A 22,297-nucleotide genomic window follows, 5' to 3' on the forward strand; every position below is an offset into this window, starting at 1 on the left:
CATTTTTGTGTTTATTGACTTAATTGTCTTATATGACATGAAAGGACTAATGAATGCATTAATAGAAATTTACCCTCTCTGCAGCTGGCTTTTTAAAAAGCAGACCTTTTATTAAGAGCACTTGAATCCAGACCTGTTGAATAATACAGTTTAAATGCATATTTCAGTGTGACTATATTTTCCTTTTTTCAGTGACGTGCTTAATGCCTTCATTATTCAGAAAAAAAAAACATGCCATGTTTTGTTGGGTTTAGGGGCCTATAGGAAGGTAATATGATAAAATCATAAAGTACTGAAGTGTTTCAAGTATTTCTTATTTGTAAAAGAGGATTGATATCTTGATAGAGTTGTACTAATACTGGAGAAACAGGCAATAATATTAAATATCCCTGGTTTTTTTTTTCTTGATGGTTCTTGTTTTGGTGTTAGAATGAAGGGGGTTCTTCAGCTTTTATCTATCTATTCCACAGAACAATGTAAACATAGTTGCATTTTGCTGTGGTGTTAAGGTAGAATGTGCAAGTATTTTATACTTTCCAGAGAAGTTCATGTCCAAGTAGCAAAATCTGCAAACCTGGTGACATACAGCTGACTGCTTCTTATGATTTAAAGAGCTCACCAAGACTGGCCACACCTATGGTTTTGTTGGTCCTGCATTTGCATGTATGTTGTTCATTCAGAATGGATGAGATGAAAAGCTGTGATGACAAGGTGGATTGCTGGATCTGTTTGTGGCTTTTGGTTATTCTATGCAAACATTAGGCTTCTGGAGGCTTGATGTTCATTTTGGTATTGTCTGTGAACTTGAGTTAGAACAACTAAATGTAAGAATATAAGAATCACTTTTCTGGGATTTCACCTTCTTTTTTTCAAAGAGAACATCATAAATGTCTGTCCCTTTGAGTTTTTTCTTCTGTAGTCACACAACAGTCTGTTTTCTGGTTGTTGATCTTCTGCATAGAAGCTTTTCAAGAAGGTGAGATTATGATGATACTGGAAATGCAGTTCTTCCCTCTTTCTAACACCCATCAAAAATGATTCTTGATTTTGCAGTATGTGTTTAGGATAAAGTTATTTCTAGGACTTGAAGCCTCATTGGTCAAGATTGTCTCTACTAAATTTTAGTTGTATGGAGGAACTGCATTCATGTTCATGTTTAATTTTTGAACTTCTCCTAAAAGACCAGAATTTCAAGCCGTAATGCTGGGTGAGATTTGTTTTCTCTGAAGAGGGAGAATTGTCTTTGTTTCTTTTGTATTCAATATTTCACATGTATTTGATGCCGTGCTTGTTCAGAACCCAGCAACAGTTAATCAGACGGCTCAGTGCCAGGTGCTTCACATTTGGACTGTCTGAAATCTGCTTTGAAATTTTGGGATCTTGTATATGTGGAATGTATTGCTTCTGTTCATCCCTGGTTGTACAGCCTTCTTGCTAACATTCAGATAAAAAATTAGGTACTTGTATTGAATTGTGCTGAGCTCTGTGCACGTAGTTTTGCTGTCCACAACTGTAGATACATGCACCTGTTGTTGTTAAGTTTTCATAATTCTGTATAGGTCTGGAGGTGAGATTTAGACCATATATCTCAATATTAGTGATGTGTAAAGGCGTAGCTAAAGATGGTACTCCAGCAATACTAAAAAGATGTTTCTGTTGTCTTTGATTTTGTTTGAAAATCAAAGTGGTGGAGTATGGGTCAAAAGTGGAGAATGGGAAAGATGACTGTCATGAACTGCTGTTTCTTAATATTTTTAATACAATATTTTTGGTAAAAATAAGCAGATAAGTTGATCAATCATACTGTATTTTCTTTCTTATTGCACTGCTGTTAACCTTTTTACTTGCTAACTTTTCAGGTGCTTTGATATTTCTCTTTGACATTACAATGACTAGACCTAAATGTAGTGCTTTTTAAAAAATGCTGCACACAGAACAATTTCATCAGGCCTTTCAACTTGTATTTCTGTTGAAAAAGTTGAAGTATCTTATGTGTGCATATGCCTTTTGCAACTTATTTTCTTTGGCTGATCCCTTGGAGGCATCAGTTGCTACTTAATACCATCTCGTAAAATTTTCCTCATGCATCCCCCTCATATTAAACTGCCTCAAAAACAGCTTCTAGTTTTTGCATGATTTATTGAGAGGGCATATTCTTTTCTGTGTTTTGGCATCATTCTATAATACATCTAAAACAAATTGAAGATCTGTATTCCACCATCCATGACCAAGTTCAAGTACAAATCCCTATACAAATCTACTCAGGCCTTCTTTTAAAAACATAAAGCTTTTCAAGATCATTTTGCCTTTTTTGTTTAATCAGTTGTTTATCCTTCCTCTTCCACTACTTTCCACCTTCCATTTCTGGTTATGTTTACATAATTTTTTCTGTTCCCAAAAGGGATATCCTCTTCTACTGTAACAGATGTATGTACCTATTGTTTATATGCATGTATCCTTACGATTCATGTAAATCCCTAAATATGTTTTCCTTGAGGCCTCCAAGTATCCTTGCATATGCAGCAGCACTTCTCAGATTGGCATGTAGGACTGGAAAGTTTGGAACTAGCTTTGTCTTTGGACAGCACCTAGCAAAATTTGGACTCAACTGTGACAGCAAGCAGAATGCTGAAGAAAGGCTCTTAGAGCAGTCTCTGCCTGCATCTTCTACCTTCATATTATTCTGGGAGGCAAAATCTGTTTAATTACGCCCTCTCATGCTGGGCTGCCCAGAACAGGTAGCATATTGCTCACCTCTCTTGCATCTTTCTTTCAGTGTGTACTAGTGCTAGGAAAATAGCTGCATGGAGCATTAATGCTGATGCACACAGTCTGATCCACTCGTCTTCATTCTTGCCAGTGCGTGTGGGAGAGGGGGTGGAGGAGGAGGAGGAGGGAATTATTATTCTGCTGCTGACACAGGGAGAATGAGAGTGGCTTGATGCAACAGAAGATTATGTTCCCTGAGGATAAACAAACAGAAGGAGATAAATTAGGAGAGAGGATAATCCTGTTAATATGTGCATTCCTTAATTCTGATCCAGTTTTTCAAATCATATGATTTCACAGAGGTTAGAAATTTAATTAATACCTGTAAACCATCTCTTCAAGTTTCCCTTTCAGATTGTGAAGTAGTGTTTTGAGTTGGCATTTGAGATGCACAAATTTGCTTATAAACAGGAATTGTAAGTAGTAATATGAATATCACATGAGGGAAAAATAATAATGTGCATATCACCATCCCTTCTTTAATGAAAAAAAAAAACCAAAACAAAAACAAACAACTTTGGTTCACTGGACTTTTTCACAATACTGTTTGTTAGGAAGTCAGGGCAGCTTATTCCTTGCAATCTTCTTGTTGCTTTTTCAGCAGAAGCTGGGTCATTGTGATATTTATCTGAATTCAAACAAGGCTAATTAAAAGAGCTGCTGACAGTTGTTGTGATCTGACTTTGACTGGAGCTTGATGGTCATTATGGGTAAATAATGAACTAGGTCTGCAAATGTAGCAGCTGCCAACTTGGGATAGAAGAACAGCTATTGCGTCCAATTTAAGGATCTATCGACCGCTTCCCTTTTCCCTGCAGATCTTCTTCCTAGCAGAAAACTAATGTTTTATACTGCTTTGTTTTGTGGTTTCAGCTATTTCTAATATAGTCTATAATTTCCTCTTAAATATTTAACCTAGTCCATTATTAGCTTTCAGAGTTAACAACTTTTCCATTGGGCTTTCTTTGCATTTTTATTTTGTTTTGTTTTGTGGGTGGGTTTTTTGCAGTTTGTTTTATGTACAACGTAACTGCTTAAATAATGATGATCATGTGTATTTAATTTGCCTGTTGCTGTAGAATAAAAATCCACTAGGTTTTTTTCTCTGTACGGCTATAATCTCACAAATTGTATAATTCGATTATGCTGTAAAAGAGATGTTTCTACTTCCTTAAGCATGCTTTTGTCTGGATTAATATTTGAGTGCTTGTTGTATAAATCTTGAAATCACTGAACCTCCATTTCCATCTCTGCTCAAAAATCACTAGCTTATGAGGTATGGTGATGCAAAGCTCTATTTGTCAGAAGAGAGAAACAGCAATGACTTTCATTAAGAGGCACTTCCAAGTACATACTCGCTTCATCATGAGCTTTGCCTTGTCCCGTTAGCAAGCAGGAATGGTACCTTAAAGGGAAAATGGCAAATTTTAATAATATACTAATTCAGCTCTCTTCTGGCATTGTAAATGGAGTACAAACCACAGAATTTTATATACAGAAGAACTTGCATCTACCAGCATTTGCTCAGCTGCCATTACAAAAGGCAGCGTGCATTATGTAAAATGTACGGAGGCACTTGTGCATTAGTGCATAATGCAGCAGAACTAGGGATCTTGCTGGGAAGAAATGATCCCAAGCGTGCCCCTAAAAGACAAGTCTTGCTTTGAGATATAATGATGAAAAATTGCCCGTTTATTTGTGTCTTTGTGTTTCAGCAAAAACGAAAGTTGGACTCGTTGACTGTCGTGCTGCCGCAGGGGTTTTGTGCGCATTTGTGTGCGTCCGCGGGCACGGGCGTTTCTGTGCCTGCTTGGAAAGGCCAGCGATACGTTAACAAGGGGTTATGTTATGCTGGTTTATGTTAAACCAGATCACCCCCTAACATGTGCAGAGCCATTCATCTGTGTCACCAAAACCCAAGAGAACATCTGACATGGACTTCGAAACAGAAACAGTGATCACTTACAAATCAAACATGGCACGCTCTAAACCGATTGTGCACGGCAATCTTTTCGAGAAAGGACAACTAATTGAACATGATAAAGTGTAAAGTTAATTAACACCCTTAAATTTGTTGATTACTTTCACGGGATTATATTGTTCGTTTAGGAGCAGCTTTCTGTCCCAGCTGTCGCCTTTTTAGCGAATGTCGCTGGTAAACAATAGAGACACCATAACAAGTCGTAAATGGTCCCTGTGACAGCAGCCCCTTGTGAGGCTGCATCTGTAGAAAATGATTAGAACAATTGCATTTTAAAGACGGCTCACATTGCAGCCCGGTCCCATTGGTCCTCTTCTTTATCTCTGCTGATGGCAGACTGGTTACAACATTTAAGTTCTTTTGAGCAAATTAAGTGATTTACTGTGTTTTAGTTATAAGGCAGCAGAATAGCTTCATAGGTCTAGCTTTGATGCTGATTTTTGTAATAGGGAGAAACACAAGCCCTTGGAGTGGCAGTGTGCTGTGAGGATTTTTTTCTGAGTCTGTTCCATTTACTTGTTTCCTGGAAATAGATTGATGGCAGACATTGTCTAAGAAGCAAGTAGAAAACATTGATACCCTACTTATATTTTATAAAATAACTAGTCTCTTCATGGTTATTTTAAATTCATAGTATGGTTTTAAATATTCTTTTAATTCCACTAGGGATTTATAGCTGATTTTGCCTTTACATGCCTTTTAATTGGTTTTAGATTTATATATGTAGCAAAACAATAGTAACCTTTTCAGTTTATTTTTCCCTGTGTGTCTTGGTTTAACTTTTCGTGAGTTGCAAAGACAAAATATTTCGTGTGAGCTGGCAGGTACTTAAAAAAATCTGCTTAGTCCTTAAAAATACACACTCACACAAGGTACACAGATGCAGCCTCTCAAGCTCAGCCTGTGTGAAAGAGAGCAAACATGACAAGAACCTGCTTGTTTGAGGCAGCTACAGTCACTTAAATTGCATTTTTTAAAAAATAATCAGAATAAAAGACCAGTGTTCCCTTGAGCTTCCCAAAGTGGAACAGGCAAAGCCTCAACTCCTGTGCTTGAAGGTGCAACGCTGTAAAACAAGATAGAGGATTAAAACTCTAGCAATGCTCTTCTTGTTTGCTTTTTTTTTTAATCTAGTTTAGATCACAAAATTACTTGTTAAAATTGCAGCTAAATGTTGAGAAGGAAAATAACAAAATAGATTTTTTTTTTTGCTGAAGCTTCTTGATATTACAGCCTTCATCTCTTACTTGTCCTTCAGAGACTGAAACAGCTCAGTTCATATCATTTCAGCCTCAACTTTGTCAGCAATGAATTTTTTTATCTGCAGGTGCCGCGCAACAGTGGTTTAAATATGTTGGCACAGGGATATGCTTGGGTGCATTGTCTTTCCAGCAGTGTCCCTGTTTTCAGCATTGCTATTGTGATGGTGCTGTAATGCACAGCCTTACAATATCACTTCTTTTTAACTCATCTGCCCTCTCTTCTTACAGAAATGTAATAAAGCTGAAACCAAAAGCAGATAATTTCATATAACACCTTTACATTAACATCTCTTTTCTAGAAAATTATGTTCTTAATAATAAGCAAACTGATAGAAACTAAGTGGTTTTAATGACGTCATTGTAGAGTTAAGACCTTTCTGGGCTTTTTTTGGCACTGGAAACATCAGAGGGAAATTTCTAGGCTTTTTGCAGCAACATGAAATGCTGTTTAAATAAGCACAAGAAAGTGAATATGGAAGGTCAGCATGTCTGTCAAATGAGGCTGTTTGGCCTGGATGCTGAAACTCGAGGTCATCTTCAGACTGTTCCAGGGTGGCTGCAACCAGTTCCTGTTGTCATGTGAGGGCTCCTAAGTTTCCATTCCTGTTTTTGTCTAAAATGTTGAACTTAAGAACTGCCCTGTAGCAGGTTCGCTGAGCAATCCATTGGCAATCGAATGAGAAGCACCTGGGTTCAACTTACTCCACAAGCAGCACAGCCAGATGTGACAGGATGCTTTGAAGTGCAGTTCTTTATGTACCTCTTTCAATAAAAAACTTAGTTTTGCAGATCTTCATCCAAAGCCTGCTAGTACACAAGTGGGAAACCCATCTTCAAGTAGCTGCAATGCTACTATGTAACTTCTCACCATATTTCACACCCCCCCCCCCCCCAGTAATTTTCTTGCATATCCCCTCAGCTAGCTAGATTTCTTAAATTTTTCTGCAGTCTTGTTCCAGTCAGTTTATATCTCTGAGATAAACTCTGGCACTCTTGGGAGCAACAGACTTGAGTTGATCTGCTGGTGTGACAACCTGAGAGGATTCTGCATATAGGTGTGGGTTATCATCCTAGAGAAACCAAGTATAAGACTGCAGCCATGGGCTCCAACAGTCTTGCTTTGCAGCGGAGGAGGAAATCTTAACACATGCTATTCATAGATACTGTTTCTCTGAAAACTATTCCCCAAGGATGTGAAGAGACTTTTTGTATTTTAGAAAGAACAGATAGATTTTAAACAACTTTTGACCCTCACAGCAGTGGTACATAAACCATTATCTTAGGTGGGAAGACTTCTTTAAAAAAATCAAAATATGAAAAATAATAGCGTATTTAAATTGCATTAGCTGCTTTGCATCTCCATTGCTGTCTTTAGTGTTAAAAACTGATAATACTTAACTGGCTTGTGTTGTTGGTATGGAAGCTGTGATTGTGAAAGAAGGCTGTGCATTCTTGTATAATGATTTTTTTAAATTTCTATTTTTAGCTGAAGTTACAGTTCTTGTACTCCTAGACTCCGTGCCAATTTTTTTTTAATTGCCAGTCTAAAAATTTGCTGCATTGCTCATTTGATTCTGATAAAATAGCAGATAGTTGGCAAGGGCCCTAGATGATAAAATCTACCATGAAGTAAATAGGTTTTTGTTTTTAAAACAAGAATTTTCCAAGCCTTCTGCATTATACAACAAATTGGTCTCTTTTTTTCTACTTAACTAATTTATTTTTGCTTCTTGAAATGTGTTTGAACAAGTGAGAGAGTGCAGCTGTCAGAAGATTAACCAGCTGAAAACTATTGTCAGCATTAATTTTGCTCTAATAAATGAATCTCTGAAGCTATTTAGCAGTCTGTAATCTAGATACAAGGCTATTGACCTATGATGGATAGTACTGGATTTTGTTTGTAAGCTTTGACTTAAATTGTCTACTTAATTTGCTGCAGGTCAGATCACAGGATTAGTGGTAAAGGCCATTATGTGGTTTGAATAAAAATAGCTAGAGGAATGGAATGAAAATCATTGTGTTTATTAATGTAGCAATCTTTGCGGTCATGTACATAGTGAACTGGTAGCCAAAAAGACAACAATGACCTGTTTGTGCTAGCTAGTTTGGGCTTTGCTCTTTGCCCAGTTCCTGTGAGTTGCCTGGAGAGGAGTTGTTCAAGTGAGATCAAGGATTGGCTGAAAACTGGGTGTCTCTCAACCTGGGCAGGAAGATCTTCACTGCTGTATCTTTCAGTACCTCAGCAGTGTTCTGAATACAGGCCAATTGTTTCGTTAAAGCTGTAGGTCTGAGTTCTTCTGGATGCTCCAGTTCTGGACTTAATAGCACAAGAAAGACACAGATTTACTGGAGTGAGCCCAGCTAAGGGCCGGTAAGATGGCAAAGGGTCTGGAGCATCTTTCATATGAAGAGAGACTGAGAGAGCTGAGAGTGTTTGGCATGAAGGGAAGGCACAGGAGGATCTTATCAATGTGTATAAAGACCTGATGGGAGAGAATTAAGTGAGGGAGCTACACTCTGCTCAGTAGTGCCCCGTGACAGGACAGGAGGCACAAATCAATACTCAAGAAATTCCATCTTAAGCACAAGAAAACACTTTTTTTTACTGTGAGAGTAGGCAAAGAGTGGAAGTTACCTGGAGAGGCTGTGGAGTCTCCATCCTTGGAGACACTTTAAGGCTGACTGGACACAGTTCTGAGGTATCATGCCTCAGCTGGCCCTCCTTGAGCAGAGAGACTCACTGGGAGCATCTTTACTGTTGCCTAGTTTTGCATAACTGGTGGGTATTTACTCTTTTTGACACTTTGATCTGTCAAATTTGTCTGAAATTCTTCAGCTACTTAAAAAGATAGCAGATGTTGAAAGGCAGGATGGGAAAAATAAACACTTGCGGGATACAGTAAGGGACATTACATAGCCACACAGAGCAGTTGCACACAGTGAGAGCATCAATTGACATTTTTGTTGAAAAGCAAAAAAAAAAGAAATTCAACAAATTCTTCAGTGTGAAAAGCTGCAGTGTAACTACCCTTGATGCTGTAAACAAAGTCCAAAACTGACCACTTCTTTAGCTGTACCTAAGTGAGCATGTTTAATTTGAAAGTCAGTTGTTATCTGCAGCTGTACACCCTAATCAGCCAATGTCTGATGCATAGAACAGAAAATTTATTGTGGCTATGCTTCTTGCCAGAGTGAAAATTAGTGAGGAAGCTGATCTGTTCATCAGTTTAGGCCAAATTTTCCTAGCAGTTATACCCATTAAATACCGAGGATGAGGAAGTCAGAGATGTAAGAGTCATTCATATTAGAATTAGGCTTCTTTTAAGAAATAGAATATTTCATGGAGTGGAGGTAATAAATATCACATGAAAAATTTGCTGGAGTTGTGCTTAGGAACTGTATATTCAAAGAACTGTGATGTGTGTTTACTGAACTGTGCTAAAGATAGGACCATCTTCAGGAATAAAACTGGGAGTAGTGTGCTTATGTGTGTGTTTGAATCATTTTTACATTGTCCTTACATAATAATTGCGTCATTGTAAATACATTAAGTTTATGTGGGAACTGACTTAAAGCTTCTCAGATTAAGGAGACTTTTGCTTCAGATTAAGAACATCATAAACTGCAGAAATTCAGAAGACTTGGTTTTATGTGCTTGTGTCTTTTAGCTGTTCAATCATGTAAAAATCAGGAAGCACAGGTAAAAATTAGCCTAGGTTTAGAAAGGCTGATAAAAGCAGAGCTATCTTTGAGCAGTAGTTTGTTAATGGGTGTATGTGAAGAGTAGTTTGACAAAAGAGAAATTTTATTTAGTAATTCAGACACCATGAATTTTGTGGAGCACAAAGTTGCAGGAAAAGTTGATTGTTTCTTTGTATGAACTATAAAAAGTGATTGCCAGTTTTATGCAAGTCTTATGACTTTTCTTCTAGTGTGCCTGAAAGATAGGGTGGTTTTATCTCCATCAGGTTTCAGAATTTAGATTGCTGATCCTTTGAGTACTGGGAATGTAGAGTTACTTCTACATAGAATTTGAGAGGTTTGTCGTAAGTGAAGTATTAATTTTGCATCATCAGACCCTTACTGGTAAGGGAAACTGCCTAATTTTTGAGACTTTTTAATAGTATTATTAAATCCAACGTTATCTTGATTCAGGTGTTGGAGCTGCTCGAGCTGGAAACCTTACTTTCATGGTTGGTGGAGTGGAACAAGAATTTAATGCTGCCAAAGAGTTGCTGACATGCATGGGTTCTAATGTGGTTTACTGTGGAGAGGTTGGAACCGGACAGGTAATGCTTTCTGAAGGGCTAATAGCTATCTCAGTCTTTCCTTTTTCTGGCTTTTTATTTATCGATGCCTACTCTTTTACTCAGGAACTAAATGCTTGATAGTATATCTTCATTCTTGTTTGCTTTTCTCTAGCCTTGTGTTTTTAAATAATGTCATGGCACTTTTGTCCAGTATGTTGTGTAATTTAGTATAAAATCTGACTGGTTTTCTCCACACTGACTTGTTGAGATTATGCTTCTTGGAGGAGAGACATTTTGATTTTGTTTCATCTGAATTTAGATTTACTGAATGTTCTGAAGAGCAAAGAGCTCCTACATGGCATGTATGCTAACTGAGCAGTACTAAGAAAAAAGGTATTTTTTAATCTGTGAAGGAGCCATAGAGCAACTTTTATTAACTTTGTTCTGTCACAGATCTATGTTTACTCTAGAAGAAAGCTGCCAGAACATACTTGATCATATTGTCCTGTGCCTAGTGGATTCCTGTATGTTCGTTCTATGAAAATGCATAAACTAATTGATGGTTTCACGTGTTTTCAGGCTGCAAAGATCTGCAACAACATGCTCTTGGCCATCAGTATGATTGGAACTGCTGAGGCTATGAATCTTGGAATCAGGTTGGTTTGATTTTTGTGGTGGATTGAACACCACAAAAACATTTTTTCCATTACAGTTTTTATGTACTATGGTTAACTTTTGCTGAGACGATGATTAAAAGAAATAGGTAAATTTTTTGCCAGAAGTTGTCTTACAAAGCCATTAGACAGGCTAAAGGGATTATTTAACTAAAGGAGGTGTTTTCAGCATGGGAATATTCTCTTGAATTGGCTGCATAGGTTGCTACATTCTACATCTGAAGTTAAGAGTTTATTTGTTCTGCTGTAGTGCAGCCTACAGTAATGTTTGTCTTTCATTATAAACATCCAGAGCTAATATAGCGGTAAGTTTTTGTTTGTATTCTAAACTAATGTACAATCTCTTCAGAATATCATTCTCACATATGGTTCTCATTGGCTTTGTTTATTTCTTAAATTGTTCCAAGTTCTATTGTAAAGTGAAACTTCTACTACAGTGTGTATATCAAATTAAGATGAAAGCATAAAACAGGACATGTACCTTTCTTTGACTTTATGAGAGCACTTTTTCCTTTGCCAAATTGCCAAAACTCCTAGTTTGTCAAAAAGCTGCAGTATACTCCACTACACTCATGCCAGTGCTGGCAACCATTTCTTTTCTAGGATGTGCTACATCTAACTTTAAAGTGATGTCATATTTGAGCAAAATTATTTTTATTTTTCAATTGTGATGTATTTATTTTGCTGTGGTCTTTGTCATTTTGTTTTATTTTCCAATTGAGTGGATGCAAGTACACGTTCAGGATCAAGGTATTTAAACCTTTAATAAATTCTTGTCACCAGATCAAAATAATTTGCAAATTTATAGACAGAGAAGTCCTGTGTTTGAGGAGGTTATCTTACAATTGTGTATCTTTCAGGGGCTTTTCATGAATTATTTATTTGCACAGTTGCATCCTTGAAATTTGCCTGCTAAAACTACAGATACTGTAGGTACTTATCAACTGTGCTCAACTGTGTTCATGTGGATTTGATACACTATAAAAACAGCAAGAGGGCATCAAATGCTTAAATAAATTTTAAAAAACACCTACATATGCGCACATACACAAGACAATGTAATGGATTCACATTTCCTCTTAATTACCATATCAAGATGCAGTTGTTTTATTGAATTGCCCTTGTCTCAGATGTTAGACTGTCTTGACCTATTAAGTTGTCATGTTGTAATTGAGATAAAAGAGGAATTTGCTTTGCATCAGTGCTAATTGGTTTATCAATATCCTGTACCATTTACATTTTAAAATTGAGAGTCTGTAATATACTGAAGCATGTCTGCAGCAAGCCATAATAAAACCAGTACCATTGTTTACAACTTTTTTAATCCAGCGTTATCCAGAAAGCTTGCATTGGGTTCTGCTTTAAGTCATGATTCGCTTAATAGGGCACATGCAACTAATTTTTTGTTACAGTTTTATCTACATTTGTAGGAATTACTAAAATAAAATCAAGAGGTTTGGAAGAGGGATATTCTGAGGCATGTAAGCCCTATGAACAGCAAGTTGATGTCTGCAGTCATTGTAGCTTGAAGGTGTTCAGAATTTTTTCCTTTTCCAGTGTAAATTTTTGCTGAATCTGTATTCATCCTTTGTAAGCAAAAATCCAATGTGAAAGTAAAAATATATAAGCCTCCCTGCCCTATAATTAAGGTTATCAAGAGGGAACTATATTTATTGTAGACAAAACCTGCTGATTTTAAACCAAAGTATAGAAATAGCAGAATCTCATTTAGTCAAAAACTGCATGAAGTTTAAGACAGAGGTGGTTATTTAAAGCCTTAAGAAGTAATTTAGAATCCTTGCATTGATTTTAATTTAGTCTGATTTAGATCTTGAGAAGATGACTTCTGCTTATAACTAGAATAAGTGCTATCCACTTGGAGTGTGTAAAAATTTCTAATGTAGAAGTTTACAGTTGTCATTCTGATTATTAGAAGTTTTGCTATATTAATAATTTTAGGAAGTTTTTTCTACTCTGTAGCTCAAAGGATAGTGTGGCTGCCTGCTCTGAAGACAGTAGGAAGCTGAACCTGATTTATTAGATTGATGCAAATCTGGTGAAGAAAGTTGGACTTTGACTTAATAATGGTAAAGGATACTGAAAATCTAAAAATTTGGAATAGGAATTTTGGAACTTAGATGTGTTCTTAACTTTCATATAGAATATAAAATATCTTTATGTCATGCATTGTGTATATCTGCTGCATCATTTAAATTGAGTTCTAGGGATTTTGAATATCAATTAATTATTCAAAATAGTGCTGTCTGAACTAGATGTAGCTGCAAGATCATATTACAACACCTTCCATAAACCAATATATACTCTAAACTTAAGTCCTCAAAGTGGTGTGATATTAATTCTATTAATAAGCCACTTCTTCTCTAATGTTTTCATAAACCATGCAGTCTAAATTTTCATTTTCTGAAGTAGTTAGAGTGACTGTTCTGGTAATTTCATATTTTTAAATTATTGTTTTATTTATTTTATATTTGTAATTATAGAATTTTTCCAAACTTCAACGCAAGTAGCAAATAGAATATGGTGAAGAAGAAAGAAAACTGACATTAATGAACAAAAACTCTACAATAAACTCCCAGAAAAATCGGCCAATTTGCTATGTAATTTTGTATTTATACTTTACTTGCTTTACTCGAACATCATCTTTATTCACTAATAAAGATGTCAATTTTCTCTGGAAGTTATTTGGATTAAATTGCATAAATACTTTTTTAAAATATTCCCATCCATAGTTCTGGCCAATGAAATGCATGTTATGTTCAGTTTTTCCATTACTTTCCTGATGATTTATGAATGTTACTAGTAAAAGTTAAAAGGTGTGGCAGACGTTACGGAAATGAATTCACATTGTCATTTATATTTTTTTTCTAGCATGTTAGTGCAACTTGTCAGTAGAAAAATCTTGAGCACATTTTGCTGTACAGTTTTACAAGTAGTGTGCATATTGCAAGATACTGACTTACTGTGTCAAACTGACACACAGAGTACGTGTAAACTGCACAAATCAGAAGTACAAACGTGAAGTGATACTGTCCACAGTCAGAAAATATTTTTCTTTTTCATTTTGCTGATCATCTCAGTGCCAGTAACTTTGTTCTGCTGAGCCCTGAACTCCAGTAAAACAATTTCTAATCCTAGCAAAATAAAGCTCGGAAATGAAAAATTGCTGATACCTGGTTTGTGTTTAGGTCAGGTGGAAGTTGTTGCCTGACACAGTTTGTGGTCCCATCAGAAAATGCCTGCAAAGACTCAAGGAAGGGCTGATGTGGTGACACAAGACAGGACAAGGTTGCTTAATGTGGTTGGGATGACAGGGACTAGGAGAGCAGTAAGGTCTCTATGGCAGTAACCTCGCTGCAAAATGAATTTGTACTTCCAATAGTAGAGAGAATCATCTCTATGAGGAGGGACTGCAGTGCCACCCAAATTTATACTGAAAGCTGCAAATACAGCTCTTTCCTAAGCAATTTTACTCCATTGATTTGTTCCCATGTGTTTTTTTAGATAAATAAAGTGAAAAGGTGGTAAAAGAATTTTTCTTCTCATGCTAAGTTTAAATATAGTCTCAGTCTCTAGATCTGGTTTCTGTGAGCACCCCTGAGCTATGGATGTGGGACATGAGCAGAAATGAGAGTTGACAGAGCAGAGAGGAGCGTGTCCAACAGGCTGAGGAATAATTAGCCCTGGACAGATCCCCACTGCAAAGTTTAGAAAGAGTACCTTGAAAAAGAACTCCAAGGTGTGGTTCTGCTGTCTTTGGCATGGGACTATAGCTAAGTCTTATGAAGGTTAGTAATGACGCTGGAGAGCACTTACCTTGTTTTAAACACCTATGGCAAAGTAATTTTTAAATGTGGTAGACGGGTTGTAAGGTTCTGCTTGAATACTTGCACCTTTATACAGTGTTTACCCAAAGCACCTTGGGATGGGAAACTCTCAAGAGTTCAGCTCCTTCAGTTGTTACAGCTTAAAATGAGAGCAGGATGTATCTTTCTTGTGAGACACTGTTTTAATTTCTGTATTGGTTCCAGACTGAGCTTTTGGAGGAGTGTATGAAAAATTCAGGCTGAAGCTTTATTAGAGCTCAGCAAAACTTGTGGCGTGAAGGGATCCTATTTTGATTTTTTTTTTTTTTTTTTTAGTATGTGTATCTATTGCTTAGTTTCTGCTGTTCACTTCATTAGGAGTGTTATTGAAGAAGCATTGATTTGAGGGAGAAATTGTTTTTGTTCTATTATAAGTACAGTTAATACATGAGCTTCTTTTCTGCTTATAAGGGAGAAGAACATTTTGGTAATTGTAAATTCACACACACATGCACAAGCTCTTGCCATGTCCAATGGCAAGTTGTTATGGGGACTGGCAGACTGTCATCATTTTGATAGCTTGAGCAGTATATCTCCTGAACAGCAATGGAGCTCTTATGCAGAGAGTATCGTATGTTCCCAGCCAATTTACAGGGAAACAGCAATAACATTTTATCATGGTTGAGAGCCCAGTAGCTGCTTCCTATTAAACTTGCCCTTTCAGATACCTGTCTTGGATTAATTTGTTGATTTCAAATGGAAACTCAGTCTTCTCCACTGAAGCATGACTTTCTAGGATAGACTCTTGCTGAATGACAATTACTGTATATTCTGGCTGGTTTCAGACCATTACAAGCTTTGGGCACAGTGGAAGACAGAGGACTTCTTCAGTAACTGATTTTAATATATGTCTAATTTTAACTGTCAGTTATATATGCACCAGTGGATGAATCTTCAGAAAGATGAAATGCAAAGCACTTCTAACTTGCTCTTATTAATGATACACTTGCTGCAAAGGAGAAAAAAAAATAGGTTCAGGTCTCCTGAAGAGAAGCTGCATGGTGTTTAAGAGCTATGAATTTTGAAGAAGCAGGGATACAAACTGACACTATCTTCCTTTTTCTTTTCTCAGAGCAAAAATATGTCAGATCTAGTGCAAGGCAGTATTTTACATATCTGTATAATACATGCATATCTTTTAAAGTATACTTTCATGGAGAGGTAGTTGGAACACTGTAAAAAGAGCATTGTTTGGGATGGATATATGTGTTTTGAAATAATAAGCTCTCTGACTTGCAGTATACTCACAGCTGTAATTGCAGGCCTCTCCATGCAGTTGGATATAGCACAAGCAGGCACTACATTGGTAAAAATACTGATCTGGATGTAATAATGATAAAGAAACAAACAAGTCAAGAGATTTGTTTGAGGGGTAAAAAAGCAACCTCTGTGTATTTGAAAGCTCAGGCTTTGAATGCTCTCCATGTGGGTTTATTTTATTAAAACAATTAAAGCCATTATTCGGAGTGGCTCTTGAAGGCTTTTATGGTGAGGACTTTGATGCACTATGCGCAATAAAATACTATGAAAACATACTGGTGCTGGAAAACACAGTTTGTATTTTTAAATAAATGATCATTATAAGCATTCAATTGAATCAGAGGGTTGGGAAAAAAATGGGGAAGAGCATAAAGCTTGATCCCATTTAGGCCAGTGGAGACTTTCCACTGAATTCCAGGGACTGCTGCAGTAAATGTGCACAGTAGTACTGCTAAAAAGCTATCTGAAATACAGAAAATTATCTTGCTTAGCATTAGAAAGGCAGACTTGCAGGACACTGTGCCACTATAGGAGTAGGAGCCATGCTGTAGGGTTGACTACGTTAAATGTAGTTTTTCAAATCCAGAATGCCTACTGGAATAGACAGACATACATTTTAGCAACTGTTCCACTGGTAATGAGCTTTTCTCATCTACAAATTAAAACTTTGAGCGCTGCGGTGACTGGAAGCATTGCTAGGCTACAGGGATCTGCAGAAGTGTGTGATGGGAGAACTAACATAAAAAACATTGAAATCTATTTAAATAAACTTTTTAGAAGGTTGTGATATATCCCTTTTAAAATGTCCTTTTCTCTTTTTGTATTGTTACTGGAGAGAGTTTGCTTGCTTTCTCTTTTGTCCTGTGTGTGGCTGAATGTTTGTACAGAGCCAGATTAACTGCTGCTGCTTGTCCTTGGTATTAATGCAACTGATGTAAAATTACACGTGCAACTTATTATCAGCATAAATGTGAAGTCATAAGAGGGTTGATTTTGTAAAATATTGAAGAATTTTCAGGGTCTGCACTGAGCAGCAGTTTATGCCATCATCTCCATGGTAGAACAAATGACGTTTCTACTTGGACAAGCTTTGTTTTATCGGGATCAGTAACCTTATCAGCAGCTGACCCAGAACTATAATATATGTTTGCAAATAGATAACATATGTCACTGTGAAATGCAGACTTGCCTCATAAGCAGGAGCATATAATGAAGATTTAATAATAGCAAAGACAAGAATGCAAGCTGTATATGATGGTAAAGTTTTTCTGATAAGTGCAGCATTTTTATTCACGTTATAAGAGCAGAATCAATTGTGTTATCTTGTTTACTTCAGAAATGCACTAGTGTTCACATATAAATGCATTGCACAACCATTTTCATGTTGCCACACTTGCTTGTGAATTTTTGGCTTTGTTCAGAGAATATTTTTATATGAAGAACAAGTATGTGACCTAGTAGGTAGCAGAACAGGGAATGGTTTTCAGTAATTGAAATACAAGGTAACTATTGTTCTCAAAGGACCTTTAATTTGCTTGCACTTTCAAAATTGCTAGGTGAAGAGGATTTGCTTAGTGCAAAAGGAAGAAAGCTTTGAAAACCTACTGCTTAAATGGCAGATTGATGCTCTTTAATTTAAGATACGGCATCCCTGCCCCCAATATCAATACTTTGTCATTTTTCATGACTTATAATAAAGGGAGAGGAATGATGGTAAGGTCCTAAGATATAAAACAAGTCACCCATGTCTTGTGCGTTTTGACATTAACACTTCTCTTCTTTGACCTTTGACAGATTAGGCCTTGACCCAAAGCTGCTGGCCAAAATCCTAAATATGAGCTCAGGTCGCTGTTGGTCAAGTGATACGTACAACCCTGTTCCTGGAGTGATGGAAGGAGTACCCTCAGCCAACAATTATCAAGGTGGCTTTGGAACAACACTCATGGCTAAGGTACATAATAACACTTGCATGTCAAGTATGTGCAATTGCTTCTCTCTGGGCTTCTAGCAAACGGTCTTCTCCGTGAAAATTTGTGATTGCAGGTTAATATATAGGCATGAGCAGAGGGGAACTGAGCTCTTCCTGTAGCTCTGAATTAATGAGTTCTTTACAGGGCTTTTCCTTAGTCTCCAGCTTTTTTCTAGCCACTATTACTGCTGAGCCACTCAGTGAGATTATATGCATGATCTTTTTGAGTTCTGCTTTAATAAAGGAGTCCCAATGGACATGTGAGTACAGTGAGCATTCAGCAAGCCATTTAGGTGCCTCTTGCATGACTGCTCTAGAATTTAGGAGCCTAAGTTCAAGAGAGAATTCAGGGAAATCCAAGTGATTAATTAGGTGCTGATAGTGGCATAAGCATCTCAGATTTTGGGCCCACCCTTTTCCATATATCTTTAACTGTGCTCCTGGGCATGCTCTCTAGCAAGCCCTTCCTTGCAGAGCCAATTGCTTGTGTGCACATCCTTCTGCCTAAGGCCATCTGGATTGCAGAAAGCAACTCACACCACCACAGGCTGATCTCCTGTAGGTTTCTGCACCATTCTTTGAGCTCTCCTGAATTGTCTTAGCTGGTGACAGAAGAAAGGCTTCTTATGAGTAATTACATAGTAATCTAAATTGCTTGTCCGCAAAGTGGGAGATCTGGGGTTTAGGTCCTTCTCAGCAGTAGGAAGTTGAAAACCTACTGTTATCCCATCCCAGGAGAATGCACTTATTGCCATGCTCTTGGCTTTTCCAAGAAAAGCACTGTCCTGAGTCACTCTGTGGTCAGGAAAGCAAAGCTTTTAAAGGCCAAGGAAAGTAGGCAAGGAGGTCAGAGCTCTGCATCCCACTGATAGGACACACAGTTGGAGGAAGGAGATACAGAACTCTGACTCTTGAACTACTTCTGCGCTGAGCACAATGATTGCCTAAGGTGAATTATAAAATCAGCTCTGGAAGAGATGTCTCGTCTAAGTGCATGAAATAATTTCGCACTGAATATCCATTTCATGGAGATATTGTCCTGAGGGAGGCATCTGGGTTCATACAGGATAGGTTTTATGCATACCACTTCATTGAGTGCTCCCAACCAGTTAGGCATTCTGTCCATTTTCAGCTCTTCCATGTAAGTGGAAATGTAGTGCTTAAAACTAAAGCAGCATTCTCAAAGCTGGTGAGCTCAGATATTACCATGCAAATCTCCAAAGTGCTGGAGCTCCTGTATATAATAGCTGCTTATTGATACTGTTCATGTCATTTTGCAGTTGATTTAGGACAACTGGTGCATTTGCACACTCAATTAAATTATCCGACTTCTCTTCAGAGTGGGTCTAGAGTGTTTTGCCTGTGGTAGCACCAAAAAGCTTTGCTAATGCTGCATGGCTCACAACCCCTCAATGGCTGCTACATTTTATGTTTATGGACCAATGACCAGGAACTTTCATTTCTTTGAAGAATGTGTTAAAATATTTAAAAGCAGTTTTTACATTGTGTTCATGTCATTGAACATCAGGGACAATAAAGTGTTGTTTAAATTACAAACTTGTAAAAAGCATTAAGTTATTGCTTGGAGTTTGCCAGGCAATTAGAGATAAGCAACCTGATCTTGGCCCTGCCTCAAAGCTTGTTGCCACGTTGCGTGTTGTTTTCAGACTCTGTTCTGCCTGTTGTACCATGTGTCACGCTGCAGTCTCTATTCTCATGATTGATAGATCTCAATCTTGTCCAGAACAGCCTCATAGTATAAGTGCGATAGGGACGCACATTTTCTTCCTTCCCTTTTCAGTTTCTTTCTAAAGAGTTGTTTTTTTCCTTTGGTCTTCATCTCCCCTGGAAGAATGCCCTAAAAGATCTTTCTTTAATTGAAGGAATAGCAGCCTGGTTTGTGCCTGTTGAAACTGCCAGCTTTTGGTTATAAAGCATCAATGATAACCAAGAGAGAGCTCCTCAGAGAGATTTGTAATTGCTGTTCACCTCTTCTGACTTGCCTCTCTCTCCTGACAGTCCTGAAGCCTTCTTTAGGCTAGAATCCTCAGTAAGAAGGAAAGACATTAAATTCCTCTCATGCCTCTTGAACTATGCTCTGCTTTTCTATACAGATGGAAGATTTCTTGAATAAGTAGCTAAGACAGCTGATCATGTTCAGGCTATTCTTTGGTGCAGTGGTGACCCCTTCTAAGACACTGCCTTTTATTTTGTGGAAAGACTTTTACTACTATCCATTTCATCCTGATGTGTGACATACTATGAAATTTGTGAATTGTTTGAGGTGGGGACTTTTTTTTAGGGAAATGCAGAGAACGATTTTGCCACTTTAGAAATAAAAAAGAATGTGTTCAAAGGAGAAAGAGGTAGGTAAAACCCTGAGGCTGGGGAGAAAATATTCCACAGTGAAAACATCTAGGAGTGCCTCAGTAGCAGTCACTAAACACCATTACTAAACTTCAAGCTCCTGCTCACATATCAGAGATGGTAGAAATGAAAGGCTTTCTTTAAAATATTTTGTCATCAAAATCTCTCAAACAGAGGCCAGAGGATCTTTATTTTAAGTGTTTGAGTCAGAAAAGTTTGCCAGACACTTCTGAGAAGCTCTTTGGTCTTGAAATTTTATACTGAAACATACAATTTAGTCAACTTACTGTGAAATCTGCTCTAAAGCTTTTACGTTTTAAAAAAATCTAGTTTCGTTTACCACGCCATATTTGTTTCCAAAGCATTGGCAGGCCAGAAGTTCCATCTTTCATTGACAGCATAGTTGCTAATTAAATGTCAACTTTGGATCCTGAGACGAGCTAGATTTATATCATACTCCTCTTGAGTCATGTCAAGGCAGCCTTTGAGCTTTATTCCAAATGGCAGTTTCATTTACATCAACTGCAAAATAAATGTAAGGAACCAGGTAATTCTAAAGTGGAAGCAAATTGTGAAAGAGAATCTCTTTCCCTATTCTAAGCTGAGGAAAAGTGTTAGAATATTCAGTGCACTGAGACATCAGGAAGATGTTGTCAGTTCCAAAGAGTTTGAGAGAAGCCATAAACTATGCTCTCATTTTTACTTTTCCAAATAAATCAGCAAAGGGGAATTTCTTTCCAAGCTGTTTTGTACTATTTCACTTGAAGAATCTCCAACCTCAAGTGAAAAGGTACAAAATACTTCACAATCTGAAGCTAGAGATAAGCTTTACTTACATTTTCTTGGTTTTTTTCCCTTCAGAGCTCTAATTTATAGAATGGAGTTTTAAAAAAGCAAAACAACCTTCCTGCATTTCAGTTAGGAGTCCTTGTCCCTTTGATTATTGAAATGTTATTGAATGTTTCAACCATCTTTGAGTCACATTTTCTGTACTGAAGTGAACTGAGCTACTTTATTGCCTTGGTTTAGGAATGCTATCCCCCAGTTTAATACTCCCACAAAAAACCCTGTGAGCTGCTCCCCCCCTCTCCAGCCAGAGACACAAGAGGCAGAGATCATGGGTTGAGGTATGAGCAATTTATGGGAAGCAGCCATGATATAAGAACACAAACAATAACGGCAACATACTAATAACAAAATGCTCACCAAGCCCAGGACAATGAAAAGCAATGGTGGACAGACCCATCCACCACACTTCTCCTCAACCAGAAAAGGAGCATCCTTTTTTCAATGAAGCCAGAGAAAGTTTCTTTCCCCACCCCAGGAATGACATAGGATGGTACCAAATAACATTGAGGTCTTGGCCATGCCCACATGGTGCAAGGCTCCACCCCCTCACAGCTACCACAAAAAATTAACCTTGTCCCTTGCCAAAACCAGGACATTTATGAAATTGTATTTGTGCTAACAGTCCATTCAAAATTTTCAGGAATTGTTTCTGTGAATGTCCCTTCAGAGAGAAATAGATAGCAGTCACCACTACCAATACTTTCGCTAGTTTGGAATAAGATGCCTTTGCCATTCTAATATCCCATTACATGAGTTAAGCTTTCTTGAATAAAATGAATAAAATGGGTACAGATTTCACAAAAAGGGCTTATATATGTCATGAAATATCTTACTGTATGCAGGTTAAAGTAAGTGTTCCTAGGTTTGTCAGCTCATCCGTCTTTCAGTAGAGAAGAGATGATCTGCCCTGGTGTAGATGAAAACTATTTTGGATTCTGTGACATCTGATATGTATGTTTTTCCCATTTTCCTAGAGCTTGAAGTCATTCGAGGGTAATAGGAAAAGTAACTATAATTCTGATTTGTATCAGA

The 22,297-nt window shown here is 37.4% G+C and overlaps 1 protein-coding gene across 1 annotated transcript in view; it reads left to right on the forward strand.

Moving 5' to 3' along the window:
- The window catches only part of HIBADH (3-hydroxyisobutyrate dehydrogenase), an 86,520-nt gene that overhangs the window by 59,745 nt on the left and 4,478 nt on the right, over nt 1-22,297 (forward strand). Inside the window, exons 5-7 of the mRNA XM_084212128.1 lie at nt 10,168-10,301; nt 10,842-10,918; nt 17,875-18,031. Coding sequence (XP_084068254.1) covers nt 10,168-10,301; nt 10,842-10,918; nt 17,875-18,031 — 368 coding nt within the window. The remainder of the gene's footprint in view (nt 1-10,167; nt 10,302-10,841; nt 10,919-17,874; nt 18,032-22,297) is intronic.

This window comes from Fringilla coelebs, assembly GCF_963513975.1.
Source record: "Fringilla coelebs genome assembly, chromosome: 1".
Classification (NCBI taxonomy): Eukaryota; Metazoa; Chordata; class Aves; order Passeriformes; family Fringillidae; genus Fringilla; species Fringilla coelebs.